Source organism: Periplaneta americana, chromosome 6, assembly GCF_040183065.1.
Source record: "Periplaneta americana isolate PAMFEO1 chromosome 6, P.americana_PAMFEO1_priV1, whole genome shotgun sequence".
Taxonomy (NCBI): Eukaryota; Metazoa; Arthropoda; class Insecta; order Blattodea; family Blattidae; genus Periplaneta; species Periplaneta americana.
This window is the reverse complement of record NC_091122.1, coordinates 138758267-138782216: the sequence shown is the minus strand read 5'-3', so window position 1 is coordinate 138782216 and position 23950 is coordinate 138758267. Positions and strand designations below refer to the sequence as shown.

Below are 23950 nucleotides of genomic sequence, written 5' to 3'. Positions count from 1 at the left end.
TTGGATTTTTCTTCAAGCACTTTTTTTCAGATGGAAAAAACAAAGACGAATTGTGATACGAGGAAATACACTCTCAAATGCTCGGATAATACTCATTTCAAAGTCAGATATTACTACTAGAGACAGTCAAAATTCTTGAATAAAAGGAGCTAAAATTCTTGGTTAAAAAGGATAGAAATTCTTGAGTGAAAACGAAAATTTCTAGAGTAAAGCTGAAATTTTCACCCTGTTTTATTAAATTATTATGTTGTTTAAGATAATTTACAATTATAATTACATATTCAAAGTTTTACGTTGACAACAATTCTAAGATACTTAACATTATTTAACATTCAAAGTTGTACACAGACAACAGTTCTAAGTTGTAATTGTGTAAGGTTTCTTCTTCTATTTGTTAGCACACACGAGAACTGTGAAAAAAACCGTTCACAGTCAACATTATAAACTGGAACCCATATAGCTTGGAGTGCTCCACCCACAAAATCACTGTGATCTTCACGTAACAACAGCAAACCTTCTCGCACTGAAAGTCCAGGACTCTTGAACTATGTCCTTCAGTTCACTGTATGCATGTACTGTTACGTGAGGTGATAGATTCTTTAAGATTGGCACCTGATCAAAGAGAGGTTTCAAACTGCTTTCAGTTGCATCAAACCGTTTATGAACCATTTCAACTCACATCATCTAGCGCCAGCAACCCAAACCTTGTTCATTTTTCAAACAGAACTTCTAAAATTTCCAAATTTAAATAATGCATTTAATTGCTGAAAAATTGCGTCTTTTCGCGAATAACGACAGAAAATATGCTAAATTCGCGAGTCATAGAATTTTTGCGATTTTTCGCGAATTGAAACATGTAATTATATGATATTTTTATGTGAAGCATGTTTTAAACTATGTTTAATTGGTTTTTAGGTTTTTCGCGATTTTGCTAGTCACGAATTTTGACTGTCTCTAATTATTACAGATGGTTCTCGTCTGTCTCATCCATAGTTGGAGCATTGCTGCATAATTGACGTGAGGATAAGTTGGTACGATTCTTTTCTTTTATTCGGCAGAAGAGCGTACACAAAAACAAGGGCTTTGCCTGCATATTCACCATAAATAGTTTCAATTTGTGTAAATATGTTTGGAATGTCCTATTATTCGATCAAAATCGTCTTCATCATCACTGTCATGGTCATCAAAACTATCGAACATCAAAAACTGTTCACCACTTGTCGTTATTCAGAATTCTTGCAGTAAAGCATGAAGATCTGATAGTGACTTTGGGTTTGAGGGAAATTTCCTCTGACGTCTTTTATTCATGTTCCGTTTTAGTGGCTCACGCAAAGGAAGGAACGGGAGCACTCCTGATGGTACACCCTCCAGCTTATGTTAGATCCGCAACAGACTCATTCTCTGCAGTTCTCTTTAGCCTCATACAACGCCATAGAGCTTCTTCTTCTTCTTCTTCTTCTTCTTCTTCTTCTTCTTCTTCTTCTTCTTCTTCTTCTTCATAACCTCTGTGGACCAAAATCATTCCATTCCTTTCACTTTGTATAGTTTCTTCTTGGTCGCCCATTAGACCTGATTTATGAGCAACTGCAAATTTAAAACTCTATAAGCTTACAAAATATAAATATTACCATATTACCGTGGATATGGATATGAGAATATTGTTGGGTGAATTTACCAAGGGTGAGGGCAAGAATGGAATATGTTGGGCGAATTATCTTTGAATTAATATTCTTGGGTGAATTGTCCCTTATGTGAAATATTCATGGATTTAAATGGCCGGATCCCGGAGGCAAGGATGAAGAATACAATTTTTTTTTTTTTTTCGTTGAACTGAAATATTCGTTACAATCACGTTCGTTGACCACGAACCTTTTTTTCTCATTACATAGAATATGGTGAAAGCATTCATTATTATGTAGCCTACTATTATTATACAGTTGCAATTGGTGTTCGTAATCCAGAAGTGACTTTCCTACCATAATCATCACAACATGAATAATTATAACATATTTTAGGTCCACTGCTGTGAAGTAACAGCACATCTGACCGTAAAACTATTGGACCCGGGTTCAAATCCAGGTTGGAACAAGTTATCTGATTGAGGGTTTTTTTTTTCCAGTGTTTTTCCTCAGCCTATTAAGAGCAAATGCTGGATAACTTTCAGCACTGGCCCTCTGACTCATCTTGCTAGCATTATCATCTTCATTTCATTCAGATATTGGATAACCATAGCAGTTGATAAAACATCGTAAAAGAACCACCTAAAAAAAATATTGTAATATAAAACAGACAACCAAATTATTGTTTTTTTATATACTAATACGATTTCTCTAAATTTAATCTTAATCCAAATTTGTGTGCCCACAGTGAAATCGAATTCAAGTCTTCATTTATTTTATTTACTGCGTCACTAGTCTCGTCAGGATGTTATTTGCAAGTCGTCAGCATACATATGGTATCTGTAGTGCAGTATAAAAACCATCAGTTGAGTAAAATATATGAATATCAAGACATTTTGTTAATTCTGCTCTAAACCTTTTCTTTTGGCCCTTCAAAGTTTTAATATATTATTAGATAATGCATTGAAGACTGTGATACATGAATAGTGAGACTAACAGAGGGCAGATGAGATTTGATTTGTATCTTGTATTTAAAATTATGAATGTTCTGAATACTACTAAAATATATTGATTTTTAAAATAAAATATCATCAGAGAAAGAATATAAGAAGGTAAGGTAAGATTTCTAAGTTAGGCCCTTCATACTCCATGAAGATACTTGTGGGGGGGGGGGGTGCATGGAGGTAAAGCTTCGTTCTTTCATGACCTCAGTCTGGGTACTAGATTGAGGTGGTGTGGTCAGCACCATACTCCAACTGCATTTTACTACCAGTATTAGTAGGTTACTCAATTTTATAGGAAGCTGAGTGAATCTTGGGGCCATTTTGGAAGTTTTGGCAACGAGAAAAAACCCCGTCACCTCCCGGGATCGAACCTGAGACCTTCCAGTACGCAGTCAGTTGTAAATTTTCTAAAGTTTGGAAAAATATTTGTACATGATGTGTTTTATATGTACACATGTGATTTTTATTTATGTAAATATTATTTTAAGATTTAAAAATTTAAAATGTTTGGTAAAGACAAATATATCATTAGAACAGAAAGGAAAAATTTTTTATGAGAAAATCTGAGGACTTCTTATACCGATAAAGAAATTTTGGAGAGTCTTGTATTGGAAATCACATTTATTTGCTTTCCTTTTTACAAGACTACCAGAAAAAAATTATTTGGTAGAGTCTTGATGGCAGTCCTCATGTGTGTAAGCAACGAGTTTCGCAAAACTATCCGCAAGTAACAGGTGCTCTTGGTTACTGCACATGCGCAATGCGTTTTATTAAATTTGGAACTGTAAAAATTAGGCGGCCCATTTCTTTTTTCTGGAACTGTACGTATGCCAATGACAAAGTGCGTGTTTGTGACAATAAAATTATTATTATTATTCAGCTATCATAAGTTTGGTTTGAAAGTGGCTTCCATCATGAGATGTATTTATACGATCACGATCTTATGCTTTTGCAAGGCAAACGGAATGCATGCATATAATGATTGTGCCAGAGCCATGCCTTTAGAGACAAGTTCCTAGCAATTTCTCATACACACACGAAAATAAACTACCCGCGTCGCCATAGATGGCTCTGTCTGTGCCTTTATAGACAAGTTCCTAGCAATTTCTCATACACACACGAAAATAAACGACCCGCGTCGCGATAGGTCGTCGTTTCGATCGTCTGCAGACCTGATCTGAGGTTGTCGGACATCATGGCGGGGAAGACTAATTTGGAGCTATTAACAAGAGACCCAGATTATATTGAACCATTTCTGTCCAAGTTGTGGAATCCTGTTATGGCAAGTGCTGTTGGTGTAGTATCTATATTATTGATGAGATACTCACAAAGACGCCCACTATTAAGCGGTACGTAATTGTTTTATGTAGGTAACAAAATGTAAGCTCTTGTCCTATCACTATGTTAGAATTGGGAACATTTTGTGTTGTGGTTGATACTTGGCCTACGGAATTCAGTAACATTAATTTATTTGTATAAACAGGTTAAGTACACATTATTGTGGGTCACTATAGCTGTTCCGAGCTCTTCACTACGAACTAGGTACATGTTGACAAAGATGGAGCTCATAATATATTGCGGTTTTTGCATGTCCAAAGGCCTATATGAAACAGTAGTTGGGTTGGGTTAGAGCTTAGCTTACTCATCGACTAACGCGAAAGCTGTTCCTGACTTGGATTCGTTTTTACCTCTTTATCACAAATTGTGGTAATTGGCAAGGGACCGCCGATCTTTTACAATGTATGTGACAAGAAGTGGATTAGTTGAGGGGATAGCCTAAGAGACGTGAAGCTGAGGAATGTGTGAAAAGATTTCAATAAGATCCTCGGCCTCACGTCCTCAATTAACCAACTAATCTTGTCACATACCTTGTAAAATACCGGCGATCCCTTGCTAATTACCCAAATTGCATTTGATTATTATGCCTACCGAGTTTAATACATACTTATGGGTAGTTTTCCAGAAGAACTACTCTAAAGAAGGCACATCTCCTTTCTCCCTTTACTAATTACCAATATAACATGCGAGAGGTCCAGGATGAATTACTAGGGAAATGGTCCTGTCTGTAATATTGCATCCTGGACCTCTCGAGTGTTATATTGGTAACATATGGGTGAGGGCTACAACAGTGCATTAGAATATACAGATAAGCAGGGTGCGAATTAAGATTTCTGATGAGGAGGGGATAGAATCCTAGATAGAGAATACCATACATAAAATTATTATCCTCATTCGATACTATATAAGGAATGGACAACGTTCAATAAAAAATGTTGCATTATGCATTATACTGTACATTTTCATAAATAAGGTAGGCTATAATTAAGAAACAAGAATCTGTACGAAAAGGGAAAAATATATAACTTTTTACAGAGGTGTCCGAAATTGACATAAGAAGCAGTTCAAAAGATTTTTGTTTTCGGGCTGCAAGGGGTAGTGATATAGATTCCAAAATCTCTCCTACCCAATTCTCATCCTCAGCGGCTTGCGTGTAACCTGCTTTACTAACGAGACACTGGGAAGAGAGTTACAGCGTTATAACTGCAACATTGTCATTGGATGAAATGATAACACCTACGAGTACACACTGGACTGCCATAGTGCATAAAAAAGACTTAAGTATTCCTCAAAGGAAAGAAAATTTATTAATGAAAGAAAGGCAACCCATTGAATAACATTCATATAGAACACAGTTTGATCCCCATGTACAATATTAAAAAATTTGAAACAGATAAACCAATTTTGAAGACAATGACTATAGAAACAATTGAGACAAAATATCCATATAAGGAGTGGTTACAAAATTTATTCAGATGGATCCCCTATATCACATTCAAGAGAAGCTGGAGGAACATGTCCTCTCTTTTCATTTTACTATTCTGTAGGAGAATATGCAACAAATTTTGAAGAAGTTACAAACCTATTATCTAGGTTAAATAAATTCCAAAATTGTCATATTATCAGATTCAAGGATAGCCATACAAGTTATAATTTTACAAAAGGAGCTAAATTCAAGATTATAAAAAAATTATCTATTACCTAACTAAACTACAGACAAAAAAATAGTTTACAGTGGATTCCTTCACATTGTGATATAAAGGAAAATGAAACGGTAGACTGTTTGGCTAAAAAGGGCACTGAAATTGTACAACCATCTAATAATGGACTTCCATTTTATTCTGTAAAACAACTAATCAAAAGAAAATTCAGATTGCCCAAAAACAACAAAATTCGGATAGAGAAAAAGATAAAACCTGGGAGATTTTATTGACTAACCCCGAGATAATTCCCCAAGATCTACGTAAATCTGCTGTTGTGGTATTCAGTTTGATAACAGATCTTGATGTTTTGGCAAGTCACCTGCACAGGATAGAATTTCTCATACATATGCCTGGTGTATTGTGTGATACAAATGAACAGATGAAAATGGAACACATCAAAAGATGCACAGCATTGCCACATGAAGTACAAAAGTACTGGGTCAATGTAGAGTATCCACCGCCCACTGAACGAATATTGGTTAAACGAGCGTTGAGCGACTTCCGCCGATTTTGGAATAGACACCGACGCACTTAGGTTAGGTTAGTTTAGTTTAGTTTAGTTTAGGTTAGGCTTTTATTATCCCGTCAATATGAAGGTGAACGCGATTGAGTGTGATTTTTTGTTTTCTATGTTGGCAGTTCAAGTGCGTCTGTGTCTATTCCAAAATTGGCGGAAGTCGCTCAATGCTCGTTTCACCCGAATATTTCACTTTTATCACTGCCCATGTTGCTCTATAAACCAATTTCCGCAAATCTAATGTAAAAGACTGCCTACACAAGCAACAAGTTATACTAAATGTTTAGGATTAGTGTAAAACTAGCCTATGTCTCCTATAGTGTGCGGGACATAAGTAACATTCACCATATACTGGAGTGCTAGACAGTGAATGACTTCTTTGTCTAGTGCCTAGGCCAACAAGTAATTACTTTAGAAATTTATTTTTTGTTCAAAATCATTAATTTCCTTACACACAAGTGAAGCATAAAATATAGTTATTTAGGTAACAAATACGCAACTCTTAGAATACGACTGTAAAGAAACAAATCACTAAAATAAAATACTGTAGTAATATCCTTATGTTCAAGCACTCTTCATTGTTGTTTTGATTTTGTGGACCACTTACAGTATGTAGGCCTCGTTTCCATTCCAGATTTGTACAGCTTTCTTGATAGTACAGGAGATAGCAATGCTGAATATAATGATGCACTGATAAAAGCATTATTAGGAATTACAGAACATAATATGAGTTCAAACTGCCATAAGTGTTAAAGGTATTATCTATTCTCTCTTATCGTTGCCAGTATTACCAGAATTTGTTTCGGGTAGCCAGATATAATGGAACAAATAGGGTGGATAACACACTCAAATATTGAACACTACTCGAGAATGGAACCTACACTTCAGAAACCATGGAGAAATTGATTTTTAACACAAGTTTACAAAACCAAACACCAGTATCACAGTTCTAGTAAATTATCTATTTTACAAAATCTTTACAAATGGCAGCATAATTTTAGTCTACTTATACTAGGTATTCAACATCATGTTCTCGCCGGTGTTGGATTTGGTCTTGCGGGATACCACCTTGACCAGTACCGAAATGATTACTTAGCAGAAAGAGATGCTGTGCTGAGAAACTATTTGGAAAGACATCCAGAGGACTTTCCTGAACCAGGTTAGTGCTCTTCAGGACTGTGAAAATATTGGTGACCTGTGATTATTATTTAGTAAATGAAGTAGTTATGACTGAAATTTGAGCAATTTTGACAAAAAAAGATTGCATTTTAGTTTTTTTTTATTACAAAAAAATCCTATTCTTCTTTCATCAGAAAGTTGTATTAATTTGCTTCTTTCGCATATTTTAAGTCTCCAATGGACACTTTTGAAAGGCATGCACATTGAATTTAAATTCTGGTACATGCCTCCATCAGATTTTTCTATTTATCTGTTTTTAAGCATTTTGCTATGTATAAAATGCTGCTCCTGAAAGTTCTTAATCAAATTAGTTGACAATTTTCGAAAATCTTACGAGAGAGAGTCAAAAAGTAATCTTAATAACTGTTTTATTAATTGAATATGTACAGTAAGACTACAAACACTTAATCACTTTTCAACTTAGTCCCCACTATGTTCAGTGCAAGTGTTCCTGTTATAATGTGTTAAAAGTGATGAAGTGTTTGTAGTCTTATTGTACATATTTAATTAATAAAACAATATTATTAAGGTTACTTTTTTTGACTCTCCCTCTTATAATAAGTATAATGATTAAAATTTGTTCTAAGTTTTTTGTATGTCCATTAAGTTATTATTATAAATTTTGATAAATTGAATTACAATAACGATACCATTTTTTAATAATAAAAATAAAAGTTTAAAAATTTGTGGACAGTAAAATATGCGTACTATATTAAAAGTAAACTCAGAGGATTTTTTGTTAATGCACATGTGAGATGTATTGGTGCAAAATTTCAACTCGGTCAGATTAAAACTGTTACATAAGGGACTTTTTATGTTGTTGTTTAGTCAATTGCCCGAAGACAGGTCTGAATCTTAAAAGTGATACCAACATGGCACCACTTATGAGGCAACTAGGCCAGGAGATCAGTTCCATTGTCTAGTAATTAAAATGCTAAAAACATAAAAACCAGTAAACCACAGTAATCCAAATTTCATGTAGTGTGCACTGATGAGTTCATAAACATATGGACAGTGTTCAGGTAAAAGGGCTTATCCCACAAAAGAAATATATATATATATATATATATATATATATAGAGCGTGGAGAGAGACAGGGGTTCCAATTGAAAAATCTGTGTATAAAAATAATTTATTTGAAATATGTTATGGAATGAGACTTGTTTCAGTCATAAATGGTTAGTACTATCAATGTCTAAATCTTCCGTCTAAGGATATTTATAAGGATGAATAGGTACAGCAGGGATAGTCCATGTTGGCCAGTGGAGCCTGTTACATAGTTGTTTAATAGAGTCAAAATTGAATTATCATATTGCTGTTCTGTTGATCACATGTTAGAAACAAGTGCTACTGTAAACCTGTGATCTACCCTTGTCCCTTTCTACCTTCTTTCTCTTCCTACTGTATCTCGCCCTTTTTTAAATTAATATTCAAACATCTGTTTCAGATGTCATTAAGTTCTCTTTGCACTTCTAAATCAACCATGTTTTCATTGATAATAGACTCTCCTTATATTTATTCCCTTTGTGCTCTAATTTCAACATTTTCAGACCTTTTTTGTAAATGTACGCCATTTTATTTGGCATTTTCTTAACTACATATAATTATGTATGGTTTCTGTTTTAGAGCGAAAAAAGTTTGCTGAAATCCTGAAGCCCTGGACTCCAATTCGTTGAACATATACATCAATATTAGATATTTGCTTAAAAGTTGAACATGTTAGTTTGTACATAGAATGTAAAGCAAAGAATGTGAAATGTGTCGTGATATTGCTATAATTTTTACAAGAATTGAATTTATTATGAATAAATGAAATATCCGCGTGCACATTTTAATCATTTGGAGATTAGTAGAATATAACCTCATTTTTTCCTTAACTTTTGCATTTTATTTGTATTTATTATTTGATGATAATCAATTTACTGATATGCAGAAAATGTACATACAAAATGTTACGAATTTTACTCATAATATAACTATAGCACATTAGTTTGAGTCTTTTAACAGAAAATGACTATTTGGCCAGCTGCATCAATTTTCTTCTTGGTATCGAATGAATGAATATTTATTGTATTACAAATGAGCAGATACCCGGTGCTAATAGTGGTACAGTACAAAAGGGAACAAACACAATTTACAAAACAAAACACAAAATAGCATGCCAATACCAAAGAAATTAAACAGCACAATTGCGAGACAGTCATACAATTACAAAACAATAAAACAAATACGAAACAACAACACAAGTGCAAAATAGCAACCTGAACACTACTCATAATACACTTCAGGATGCGAAAAGTATGATGGGTGAAGAGATAGTGATTTCGTCACCACAAGGCAGTATTTTATCGTTGATGGGTACATTTAAGGGCCAAAAAAGTTATAATCTTAGAAGTTGGTGCATGAGCGGTAAAAAATAAATAAAAGGTCTGAATGAAATTACAACAAGAAGTTTGGTGATTTAATGTCGTAAATCGTGTTTTAGTGTGATGAAAATGTGTTTAGGGGATCATAGATATAGAGATCAGGTAGGAAGTTATAAAATTGAAAAAAAAAAAAAAAAGTTGGTAAATTAAAAAGTGGCTAGTTAATAAATATAGTTATCGATTGAAGTTTACTGTAAAGAAGTAAATCTTCGAAAGTGATGTAGTGTTGTTATGAAAGATGATCTTAGTGACAGTATTTCCAATTTTCTATGGTTTTTTTCTGAGTGTTGATTGTGGTTAAGAAATTAATGATCAAACTAAAGTGAACTAGATACTCATGTCAAGATTTATTAAGATTATAATGACGGGTATTAGGTAGAAAAAAGATCCCAATGAGTATAACTAGGTGAAGTGTTATGAGTTTGATGTAATGTAGAAAGACGGAATTATATATAAATTTAGTTAGCAAGATTAGAATGCTGAAAGGAACGTAGGTGTGTAATGAGCAGATGGTGGACATTTAAGATCAATAAGAAGGAATTGACTTTTCGGAGTTAAGTTAATAGCGAGAGTAGATGAGTTATTAGTTTAACAGGCTGTCGAGATTGCATGCTAATTGTAGTTATATTAATAGAAAGTTATGGTGAAACCCATATACATAAGTTGTGGTACACCATAAGTAATACAAATGTTGATGACAAATATCTATCTATCTGTCTATCTACTCATAAGACAAATCACTCTTACCACTAAAGCTGAAGAAAGTACTAAATGCTTACATAACACTTGCAATGATTACACAATATCTTAACCTATTTTAACACTTATGAAACACTTAAGCTCTTCCAATAAACATAAACGAAGCAGGATTACTGAAAAAACAAACAGAACACAGGGAAATGGTAAAAGAACATGTGAAACTATAATGCAGTAATTAGTCATTATACACTCACACTTAAATAAAATTTATTAATGATAATAAATAATTTATAATTACTAGTATTCTTATTATAACAACCTAAGTTTTTTTTTAATCTTTTAATTGTTAGAAGAGAGCCCTCAAAAGCCATTGCAATTTGCTGTACGAGAGAGTCGAGGAGCCGAGAACCCGAGATGGCGGACTGAAACTTGCTAATAAGTGAACATAAAGTGATAGGTGTGTGTATAAGCAGCGTATGTTAAACAGTGATGTTTATGGATGTTGTAAAAATAGTGCTGTTGAATGTATTGTAAAGTAATAGTAATATAATAAATTGAACTATCTAAGTAGTTCTTGCAGAATTTTCCATTGTGCTGTACAATAAATATCCAAAGAATACAATCCCAATTATCTAACCTTTTGCTTTATTTTTTGTCTCTGTCTGGTTATATTTTAATCGGGTAGTGAAAACACATCGTCAGCGCAATCACGGACCGGAAGTGGACAGAGACGTGCCAGGACCAAAGACACGTGGTAACCAGACTCGCTATCCACGGCTTCCACCACAAGATATGTAGGACGCTAAGATTCCACCATCCAGACGACGACTGCATTTGCTCACTGTGCGACCGAAAGTGCAAACGCTATCACATAATAACGTGTGGAAAAAGAACAAAATCCATAAGAGACTACAGTGACTAATGTGTGAAACAAGATCAACATATATAAAAGTCATACTTAATACTCTTTCGAGTGCTCCTTATATGTATTATTAAAACACATCGTCTCTTTTATCTTCCTGTTGGCTCCGGTAAGAATTTTCAGTAGAATATGCTGTGAGGAATAAAACTGTAAATGTTATATTTTAAATTGGGTTAGTTTTGAATATCGTTGAGGGTGGGAGGGAATACTTTCTGCACAGTTTAACATTTTCGTCACCAGGTGCGCTGCTAAATGCATGAAATAATTACTCTTTTCGCTACTTGTTGCGCTGCTAGATGTAATAACGCCCCTCCCACAAACAGATGGCAGCAAGATCAATTTCTACAACAGCGCCTCTAGTATATGTTACGAGAAACTCGGTAAGTTTCGCATCCTATTATATATTTATCCATGGCTGTGTCGTGTACAACAACTTCAGCCTGGCCGAGTCGTCCACGAGTGTGACTCTGGTCAGCCTCGAGGAGGCCTCTTCTGGTGGACGAAGAGGCGAGACGCGTCGTGGAGGATCCTCGTGGAGGCGGTGCAGTACCTGGGGGCCATGGACGTCGCCGTCGCCGCCGCCTTCGATTACGTCCACGAGCTTCGCAGCAGGTCCAGGGATCACATATTTAAAAGAAGTTTTTTTTTTTTTTTTTTTAGATTTATTTATTTACTTATTTATTTATTTTATTTATTTATTTATTTACTAGCCGTACCCGTTAGAAATAAATATAAAGTAATTACATAATTAAAATAGGACATTTGATCCAGGGAACATTCGTGTTTGATAGAAGAATAAATCGTTTAATATGTTACTTAATTTAAATTGCATCCAAATAATTAAAATGCGATCATTTTGGTCCAGAGACACTCATTTGGTGCAATGACAATTCCTTTAACATGTTTCTTAATTTTTATTACATGCAACCATAGTTTAATGAAGATTGACATCATTTAGATTTAATGTGTATATTTTATTTCACTTGTTATAGGTTTCCATTGAATTATGGTAGGCCTAATAACTTAATTTTAACCCTTGTTTTCTACGTATTCAGTAAATGGCGCTTGGCCCACTATGGTTCTGAACCCTTCAAATAACTTAAATTATATTATATAATATTACATTACATAATATATTATATTATATTATATCAGAAGTTACTGTAATAACATTATAGCATTATGTCCATCTAGAGAAACTATACTTTCCAGTGGTGAAATAATAATTAATTATACAAATCGGTTAATTTAGCTTCCGATATTACTTCATACAAACACAGAAACATTCTCTGTAGGCTATCTCTCATAGCTTTCGATTGTTGCTGTCCAAGGCCCCTTATAGACGAAGTCATTTGTTTTTTAATTCATTACACGGCCTTAGATGGCAGTTATTTTAATTTTAAAACTCATTTATCTCATTAAATATCAGTCCTATCAAAATTTTTCAAGGAATAAAACTTATCGCAAATTATTTTTAAAGAAACTTTTGTTATGTAACATTTTTCACAAAAATCAATAATAAGCGAGATATTTCGATTTATTTAATTCAGGCCCCCTTATAACCTCCTTTTAAATGTATTTTGAATGTCATTTAGCCTAAAATCTAAGTTACAACGAACTTAATTTATATTCCAATTTTCATCGAAATCCGTTAAGCCATTATCTCGTGAAAAGATAACAAACATACAGACAGACATACAAACAAAAATTTAAAAAAAGCGATTTTCGGTTTCAGGGTGGTTAATTATATATGTTAGGACCAATTATTTTTGGAAAATCGAAAATTACCAGAAAAATTTCGGCTATAGATTTAATACTTTACACTTGAGGTACATAGGCATTGCAGCCCGAAAGAACAGAAGCTCGTGCTCGGGCGCAGTTCAGATCAGTTATACAAAATATATCACAAAATTAAGAGAGTTCATTCAGCACAATAACATTACTAAGTGTTAAAATACATACAGCATGTAATAATAGGGTCTATATACAAATAGAAAATACAAAAGTACATGAATATTAGAGTATAAATTTTTAACTCAATTAGCTTAAACAATTAAATAATTAATCTGATTTGTTTCTTAAATCTATGTGTGTTAAGTGTACTTAGCTCAGGGTAAGCTCTAATTAATGCATTATACAGTATATTTTGGGTCCAAAATTTCTGCTGCTGTGTTGATATTAGTGGAGCTAGCAAAAGCAGGTGGGGGAAATCGGGATGCGACGTAGGCAAACGGACGACAGTACCTGTGCGAAAATATCATTCAATATTGGAAGTTTTCGTCACTGGAAAACGCGAACATATTTCTGAAATGTACTATAATCACTACGTTGCCAAACTTTCAGAACGGCCCCAAGGTTCACTCAGCCTCCTATAAAATTGAGTACTGGGTCTTTCCCGGGGGTAAAAGGCGGCCAGAGCGTGGTGCCGACCACACCACCTCATTCTAGTGCCGAGGTCATGGAAAGCATGCGGCTCTACCTCAATGCCCCCCAAGTGCCTTCATGGCATGTTACGGGGATACCTTTACCTTTATCTTTTACCTTTACTATAATCACTAACTCAGTACTGCGGCCTTGGTTCTGTGTGGGGGACAGCTGGAACTTCGTTAGTAAAAGGGGTGGGAGTGAAGTACATTCAAAAACTCAGGTACAATAAAAGTTGAAGTAAAAATAAAGTGATGTCCCTGTATATAGAAAGCTGTGAATTAGTGAGAGTTTTGAATTCCCATGATGCATGTTCCCCTAGTTAAGCCTCCATATCCATTACCATAACATTGTTATGACGCATTTGAGCATTGAGAATAGAGTAATAGTGAGCACGGAAAAGAATTGCGTCATTATTCATCTTCAATAATAAGTTAATTTCGCAATAATTATAAATTTCACAGCCAATGGAAACTGCGTTTAGAATTTTTCTACAAAAAATACATTATCTTCATCTGAAATTTAAGACATCGTTTGGGATTAAAGAAACCAACACAGTAGCTAGCACAAGAGACGAACTAACATTGACAATTGAAATAATATACTGTATAATATAATATATATGATATGATATGGTATGATATGATATATGATGTATGATGTGATATGGTATGATATGATATATGATATGGTATGGTATGATGTATGATATGATATGGTATGATATGATATGATAATTATAATGTAGGATAGAATAGAATAGAACTAAAATAGCCTAATTATTAACAATTACTTACAAGCTTTTTGGCCTTGCTACAAGTGTCTTTCATTCTTATCTGTCTCTGGTAGGGTGTACCGGTATTTATCGTAAAAAAGAAATCCGAAATTCAAAACATAAGGGCGTACAAAAGTTGTCTTGTATTCTCTACTATTTACAACCCATGTATTCCTCACTTCAGTGAGAGATACAAAATGAATATTAATACATGGGAAGTGAAAGGACTTCTTTTTGGCGCTAGGGGAACTACATTTAAGTTAACCAAAACCATTCTTCTTTTTCTCAAATTTTCTAATGAGGACATTAACAAAATTTGTCTAATGGTATTGAGAGATTCATTATCCATTTTACACAATCACTTGCATAATACTATGCAATTTTTTTTCACTTCATTACTCTTCAATGTATTTTCATCTCATATTTCTCCGAAATCAAATTGTACTTTATTTTTAAATTTGTCATTGTTCCGTATTCTCTCCCCATTCATATTGTATTTTTAATTAAATTTAACCTCTGCTTTGTATTCTGGATCCTACTGGTCAGCCGTAGATTTCGGCCACATGTCCCAAATTGTGGAATTTGTTGTTGTAGTAAAAAGAAACCAGGTTTCTAATTACATATTCTACCGAGCCACAAGAAGTTCAAAAAATAAATTTTTATTTGTTTTCATTTTTATTTCCATAAGTCTTTGGTGCATGGTCAAGTCGCGCCTTTTCTTTTAATATAAGCTATTAAAAAGAAACACTTCCGTTTTCATTTGGTATTACGAACTTGTGTCTGGATGGAATACAAGCCATAATAAAATAGAATGATCAATTTGCCTAAGTCTTATCTTCTAACATTTTGTCGGTATTAACGGTTTATGTCGACTATGCCCTTAGTATCATCACTATATGATGTACCGGTACTTAACTATAGAAATGTTACTTTCGCCCAGTGGCGGCTGATTGACTGAGGCAAGTGAGGCCGGGCCTCAGTCACTTGGCTTAACTGAAATGAAATTTTGTGTTTTTATATAATTTATTAGTTATTTGAATGAAGCAGATATCGCTGTAGAAACATTTGAAAACTTTGCGATGTATAGCCTATAGATCTGTTTTGCAGTAAAATTTGTTCCTGAGGCCAGGATCGCTCGTGCCGGGTCTGGCTTGTGATGTGATAGACCTGTTTTGCAGTAAAATTTGTTCCTGAGGCCAGGATCGCTCTGGCTTGTGGATTTCTTGTCTTTTCGCGGGCTTTGAGTTTGCACTTAAAACGTTGTAGCTGAGGCACAATTCGTCCGGCCTGGTGGCCTGTTCAGGTTTCATGGGCCGGCCTCAAGGGTAGACTGGGGTGGGAATAGCAGTGGTGACTTGTCTTCTTAAATAGGCCATAAATAACACAAATTCCAGCTCTTTGGCAGGCAGAGACCCACACTATTCTCTCCCCTTATATCTAAGTTTATGACTTAAGCGAGGGTGTTGTACTATTGTACAGGGTCATCACTTTATTTTTACTTGCATTTTTATTGTACCTGCTTTTCTGAATGTACTTGACTCCCACCCCTTTCACTCATGTTTCTGCTCCCGTCAGCCACAGAAACTTACGGCCGCTGTTACATTCGAAGTCTGCTAGCAGTGAAGTAAACAGTCCAGAGTATAGCGTGTTTCAGAAATATGGTTGCGTTTTCTATAGAAGAAAGAGCCTATATTATTGAAGCTTATTTCCAGGGGCAGGTATTTATGGAGATTAACTTTATCATTCGTGTTTTTTAATACTGGTATCGGCGGAGATTGTTGGAGATTCATTTGTACCCTTGCCGGGTATTAATGGAAATTTTGGAAAATACAATTATTTTGAAATTGGAGTATTAACTCAGTATGAATATTACTTTCCAAATAATTAATATTAAAGGTTCGTTGGATTCTGGTAAAGGTGCGGTATGGCCAATAGGCAATATTTGTTGGATTGAGACTGTATTTAACACTCATGCATTAAACACGAAAAAAAAAAAAAAAAACTTGCAGCCCTCAAATTAACACTTTCAAATTATTAGTAAAAAAATGTTGAATTCTCCGTCTTTTTTGGTTCACTAATGTAATCAGAACACCTGAAATACCATGCAATGTAGCCTATTTCGATATTATAACGAATTCAAAAGAAAAAATAGTCCGAAAAAAGAACTTAGAATAAGAAATTCGCTATAAAACGACACAATAATAATAATTCGCGAATGTGTTCATATTTCGCTTTTAGAACTCTATTTCGCGATTTGTCGTGATTATTTTATCCGCATATTATTAATCAGAATCACTTAATTCGTAAAGATTAGTAAAAATATATTGTATATCTATTATGTCGTGATTTTCGCGATCTCCATAAACACCTGGCCCTGATTATTTCGCACAGGTACGGTGTGTAGCATGACTGAATAACTTTATCTGTGTGGACTGAGCAGAAGTGAAATTAGAGTTATCGAAAGTACGGTATTATATTGAATAAAGTAGCCGTTATATAATGAATACAACCGCCTGAAGAGTTGAGTTTGTGAAAAAAAAACTGTTACTACTCTACTGTATTTTGATAAAATACCGTAAAAGTAATAAACAAACTGATAATCGTAATACCGCATTTCCCTGTAACATAAGTGGATGCACTACTTTACTCTCTTCCTATAGCTAGTAAAATGATTTGTTTACATATTGCACTAGTAACACCAAACTCCTGTAATGGAAGGGGGTAACAGTGTTTTCGAGTATAGCCAGGTTAATGTTAAAAATGTTGGTAAAAATAAAGTGATGTCCCTGTACTTCTTAGTACATTAGTGATTCTGGGCCAATGTTATGTATTTTGGGAAAATATAAACAGAAACAAATGCAAGAAATAATGCTGGTGTAGTTAATTCATTGTTAGAGCGTCCTTTTTGAGAAGAAATAATACTGAAAGAAAGGAATTTTTAAATAGAGAGCCTACCGAGATACGACATTGCTGACAATTTTTCTGGCAGATAATCTTAAAACACGAGTTTCTATTGCATCCTGGTATGGGCAACATAAATGGTTAAGTGTTATTGTGGTGCAAAATAAACTTCTCTGTTGGCCTTGTTTGTTGCTGTCAAAGAAAAAATAAAAAGAAAAGAAAGAAAGGGGAATTTCGACACATAATATGGGTTGCTTCATCACGCTGAAACAATCATTGAAACTCACAGCATAACAGCTTATTTGGTGAGTGAAATTATTATTTTTCATTAATAGTCATAATAATTAATATAAATAAACATTTCCTATCGGAGGCACTTAAACTAGTTGCATCTGGCCTCACCGAGGATTTCGATCACCGGCCGCTACTGCTTTGGCCACTTAAGATTTTTATGCCATTGCACTTAAACTAAGATGATGAGGAAGATTTATATTTCCACTGCTGTTACATTCTAGAATACCAAAGAATAACATTAACGGATTATTGAATGTGTTGTAAGTTGTTTTCTCGTAGAGAGAAAATCCTTCTTCTAGTTCTAGTACAAAAGCAAGCTGACATTGACAAAGGTAGGTAAATGCTTTTAATAGGAATATTTTCTGTAGGTATTTATATTTTTAATATAAAATAGGCATACGGAAATTTTACTCGGCTTCTTCGTTAATAACGGTCAATATATTTGGAACTGTTTGTATCGATAGATATTTTTGAGATAGGTTATAACTAGACTTCGTTGAATTGCCACACGCAGCATGCTATCAAGTTGTCGATGTATGGTAGTATAGAGGAGGTGAGCGACCGCCCGGTCTCGTAGTATAAGCAGTTCATGTTAAGAGATGTGACCAGTCCAAATAGATAGAGCAGCTACAGCTCATGTATACCTATGTAAGCACTTGTTTTTTGCATTACTGTGGTTGGAATAGTCAAAGCTTAACATTTGTTCAGTGCAGACAAGAATTCAATCAAACATATGTACTACAATAAATGTTGCTGTTCCAAACAATTGTCCCTGGAATACCCTTACCCCCGCAGCCAGTCTTAACTGGTTGGAAAACGTGGTTGGATGCTGTTAATTATTATGCAGAACATTACGGCAAAATAATAGAGGTAATTGATGCATTGGATAGCACAGACAGTTCCGCTGTTGCAGCTGTAAAATCATTGCTTTCTGAACAGCTATTGGAAGATATCCTGTTTATTGATTCTAATTTTAAAATCGTATCCAAAAACATCACCCTGTTAGAATCGTCTAATCTACAACTCTCAGAAGCCCTTAATATAGTGTATAAAGTATCACAAACCGTTATCCAAAATAACAATTCACTAATTTCAGAAAAAAGTGAAATGTAAGTTGAGAAACATTATTGCTAAAAATTCTGCCTATTCACAACTTCGTATTATAAATGATGTACTATCAGGTCACGACAAGACGTCTGAAGTTGATGTACTAAAAAGTAGTGACTTTCCGTTCTTGAAATATGCATGTATTACATCGTGTGTTGTTGAATGAACATCTTCCCAATATAAAAACTCTTTAAGTGACCATCAGAGGAGGTTACTTTGCAGTCGCTCAAAATGTACGTAACTCTTCATTGCAATGCACGTATTCAAGGATGATGTGAGTATATTACATTAAATTTTAAGAGTTAATATATCTCACTAGAAAATAATTGTGTATTTCAATGATCATTCATTATATTTCTTGAATGCAGGATACAGGTTTTATTGTAACCGCAGTATACTGCTCAGTGTTCACATCAGAGGCATACTCCATCTGTTGCACGCCCCCTTCTCATACAGTCTATATCGCGTGCGTAGTAAACCTTACGATTCTCGTGGCAATTCCACGAAGTCTAGTTATAACCAAAGGCCCAACCTTTTACTGTCTCTCCCGCACAGGACGGAGTGGTTTTCTAGTGGAGTCTGGCTAATGAGGGTACAGCTAAGGCGTAGAGATCTACGCCTTGAGTCGCCAACATTGTCTAGCTCTAAGTTTTAAAAATCTCTCTTGAAGAAGAGAAAAGAAACAATGTCTGACATTCCATTCTTGAGGTTACGTGTCTGCTCTCTCATTCATTTTACGGTAGGTCATAGGCCTAATTGGCATTTTAGGATAACATTGCGATGATAAGATGAAGAAGTCGTTTAGCTATTCGTTGACACAATTGGTATCCCTAGTATCCCATTAAGTGAAAGTTTTTCAAACCTCCTTCAGGGAAGGGAAAACAACACAACGGAAATTCTAACGCTCGAATTAGTTTTGGATTGTCCTTCGTAATACGAGTATCGGTATTGTATGCGGTTGTGAACTTGTGATTGTGAGAACCGTTTGCGAGTGTTTATTTGAGAACAATGAATTGTGTGTGTAATATATCGAAAGAGAGAAGGGCCGATTTCGTCTACAAGCAAATGAATTAAGGTAAGTTAAGTGCCCGTTATGTACATTATAATAACTTATTGTTAAAAATTCCCAGTTACGGAAATACACGAATAAACAAATAGAAATAAATAAACAAATATTCATGCTCGAGGCCTTGAAAATTTGCCATTTCAGCCTAGAGCCTTCCTCAAAAACCACGAGCCGCTACTATTCCTGAGCTTGACATGGGAGAGGTGTAAAAAGTGTAGGCTATAGTTTATTCTTCAGTTGGACCGAATGTGAGATTTCTTAGCTGGTAGTCCTGTATAATGCTTTCAGTAAGCAAATGTCTTTCCCGTGAAAGTAAAAAAATTAAAATGAAATGAATTTCAGGTAAACAATTTCAGTGTCTTGGCATCTAAACGTACCAAATACAATTTCCAATCGTAATTTTGAGAATTTCTGCAAATGATCGATTTACGAATTCAGCATAATGTCTTTTGTATTACTAAAACAATAATGATGTGGAGAAAAAAGAAAATTGGTATATTCTAAAAAAAAAAACAAAACAAATTAGACATACTAGGAGATTTTTGCATTTTCCCAAAACACATGGTTTTGTATGTTGTACGTTCTGTTTCTAGACCCTAATTTACGAACTACTGACAGGTTGTATATTACATTATTCATCATCATCTTCTTCTTCTTCTTCTTCTTCTTCTTCAAGGTTTAGGCCTTTCGGCCTGTTCCGCCTCCATTAAAATTGATCTCACCAACGTTTTATTGGTCTTCCTAATGTTAAATTATTCATATAAAATTCAAATAAATCACAATTGCTCAGCAACAGCAGATGTGTGACTATACAGATCATGAAAGTAAAATGACATGAACAGCAAAATATAAAATAACTCTCATAATTCTATAAAAACATTGGTTTCATTTTCACATTATACATCACTATAATTTTATATATCCAATCTGTCTATAAATAAATTAATCATTTTCATACTACACATTATTCACAGTTAATTAATAAATTAATTAATTTTCATACAGTACATTGTCGTCGTGCATGACAGATAACATGTTCGCTTCATTTTGTCGATATTATGACGAAGTTCGATATTCGCCGATATTCGTTCTGCAGAAAGAGGCTTGTCATGTTTGTTCGCTAATATTATGAAAATATTTGCGGTCCTCCTCTCTCACCCCTTCATGTTTTAAACTGCTTATGGATTTGAGCACAAATCTTGCGATTAGTTTTTCATATGAAATAGGAGAAAGTATGTAATGTCTTGGTTTGCTCCCTCATGTTTGAATATTGCATATTTCTATAGTCCCGTCGCTCTAATTTCCGGCAGCCAATCGCGTTGCAGGTCGGCTACATTTAAACGTGTGCGTCTTGTGATTCGCTGATGAAGACGATATTCATTTCTTAAGGCTCGATAAATACTTAATATAATCGGCCGCCATTCTTCCTCTTTCGTTGGCGTTCGCAGAAAGCACACGAAGACGTTATTTGCCGCTCAATTATTTGCTGAATTACAGTTCGTTTGATTTATTATCATAGGAGCTACGACATGACAATGTTTAACGGTATGGCAAATAGATTCCTCATCTGGTAGCTCGGCAACGAAAGAACAAAAATGCCGAACGATACTATCTACCTAGACTTTATAGAGCCTTCACTTCCTGTGACGTAAGCAAAGAGGAGGAGTCACGCCGGGAATAACAGCGTCGCGACTATAGTCGGTACTATGAACATAAGCGTTCTTTTTTATAATTTTGTGAATGTTTAGTCATATTAATAACAACAAAAATGACCTATACTCATACTATGCATAAATTTGCAAGATATGTGCCTGACATCCTTATCAGTGGCGTAGCATGATATTTTGAGCAGGGGAAGCTAACTCAAGTTGTCTTTCATGTACATATGAGAAAACGTATTACAAAAATATAGTCTTAAAATAAATAGTAGTCAATGTCAAGTCAGCAGTCCGAAGATTGGTTGGAACCTCGTAACACCAATAAGGCATGACCTCAAATGGTACGTAGTAAAATATGATTTCATGGTTTACACATATCTCTAACAAATAGACACGGTCATTTGTTTTTTAAATCGCACTTTTGTTCGTAAGCCAGTCTTGATAATAGAATTGTCCTAAAAATTCAAGTAAATTGGTGTCAGGAACTGTTATTTCACTCATTATTTATTATATCAGCCGCAATGCACACTAACCTTCAACTGAACACAACTCACGAAAGGGATAACTCGGAAACTTTCAATGTAAAAGCTAGTTTCTTCCGTGCCTTGCGACAAGGGTAGTTTAGTTAGAAATGGAAAATGGATGGAGAATCTGCGGGATGGGTTACGCAGAAGAATGAGTGAAAGAAACCAGTCTACTTGGAAGCTGGTGTGTGCAGGCTTCTTGTTTACTGCTGCATCACAAATCATCCTGAGCTGCCGCATCACAATATTTAACGCATAAATATAAACTCTATTAAAATTAATAAATAATTTTGTTCATAAACTGCAGGTTTATTATGAAATTATTATTATTAACTGGGGAAGCTGAGCTTTTTAGCTTACATTGACGCTACGCCACTGATCCTTATACAGCTAAAGCATGAAGGCGCAGGGAGAGGAGGAACTGAGGAGAAAGGCACCGAACATAATATGTAAGAAAAGATAAAGATTGAACAAACGCAAAGCGAGCTTCGGTTGTACAGAGACTCGCCAAAACTGAACTGAACATAATGTATCTTAACTGTTTTCAATGGATTCTGTTATTTACGTTTAAATGCGTCGCTTAGAGTATAGTTGGATGCCTATGGAGTAGGGCGAAGTTTGTAGTATCTCGATATCACTTCAAATGTTCGAACATTGCAAGACACTGATCAGCATTTCAGAGTGGTGGGGATACTGACTGTTATATTGACCTTATAAAGGCGTCCGTCAGTATTTGTTTCAGTATTTTAAGGAGCAGCCATGGACGATGACGTGTATGCTACTACATCCGTGTAGTATACAGATACTGGAAATAATAATCGTTTTAAGTCTGCTTACTGAGAAAGAGACGATAAATTGGCCACAAGAGAGATGACAAGCACCCCATTTGTAGTTGTTTAAAGAGGAAAGGACAATAAATCTGCCTTCAACAACAAATATATCTGGAAAGAATAAATATCACGTTTACAATGCTTAGGCCTATTGTATAAAGGACCACATTAAATACATACCTAAACACATTAAAATAAATACTATATAACTGATTTGGGATTAACATTGTCATAGGTTACAGAAATAAACACTTCTCAGCATGAATTGGATGAAAATGAATTTATGGTTACTTACTGGCTTTTAAGGAACCCGGAGGTTCATTGCCGCCCTCACATAAGCCCGCCATTGGTCCCTATTCTGAGCAAGATTAATCCAGTCTCTACCATCATATCTCACCTCCCTCAAATCTATTTTAATATTATACTCCCATCTACGTCTCGGCCTCCCCAAAGGTCTTTTTCCCGCCGACCTCCCAGCTAATACTCTATATGCATTTCTGGATTCTCCCATACGTGCTACATGCCCTGTCCATCTCAAACGTCTGGATTTAATGTTCCTAATTATGTCAGGTGAAGAATACAATGCGTGCAGCTCTGCGTTGTGTAACTTTCTCCATTCTCCTGTAACTTCATCCCTCTTAGCCCCAAATATTTTCCTAAGCACCTTATTCTCAAACACCCTTAATCTCTGTTTCTCTCTCAAAGTGAGAGTCCAAGTTTCACAACCATAAAGAACAATCGGTAATATAACTGTTTTATAAATTCTAACTTTTAGATTTTTTCACAGCAGACTAGATGACAAAAGCTTCTCAACCGAATAATAACAGGCATTTACCATATTTATTCTGTGTTTAATTTCCTCCCGAGTGTCATTTATATTTGTTACTGTTGCTCCAAGATATTTGAATGTTTCCACCTCTTCGAAGGATGAATCTCCAATTTTTACAGTTCCATTTCGTACAAT

General features: G+C 34.8%; 1 protein-coding gene across 1 annotated transcript; it reads left to right on the top strand.

Moving 5' to 3' along the window:
• The first annotated feature begins 3751 nt into the window (after positions 1-3751).
• ND-B14.5B (NADH dehydrogenase (ubiquinone) B14.5 B subunit) lies at positions 3752-9185 on the top strand. The gene is made up of 3 exons (XM_069829063.1): positions 3752-3972; positions 7197-7340; positions 8987-9185. Exons 1-3 carry the CDS (start codon positions 3819-3821, stop codon positions 9034-9036), a joined length of 348 nt encoding a protein of 115 aa, XP_069685164.1. The 5' UTR covers positions 3752-3818; the 3' UTR covers positions 9037-9185.
• Positions 9186-23950: the final 14765 nt, after the last annotated feature.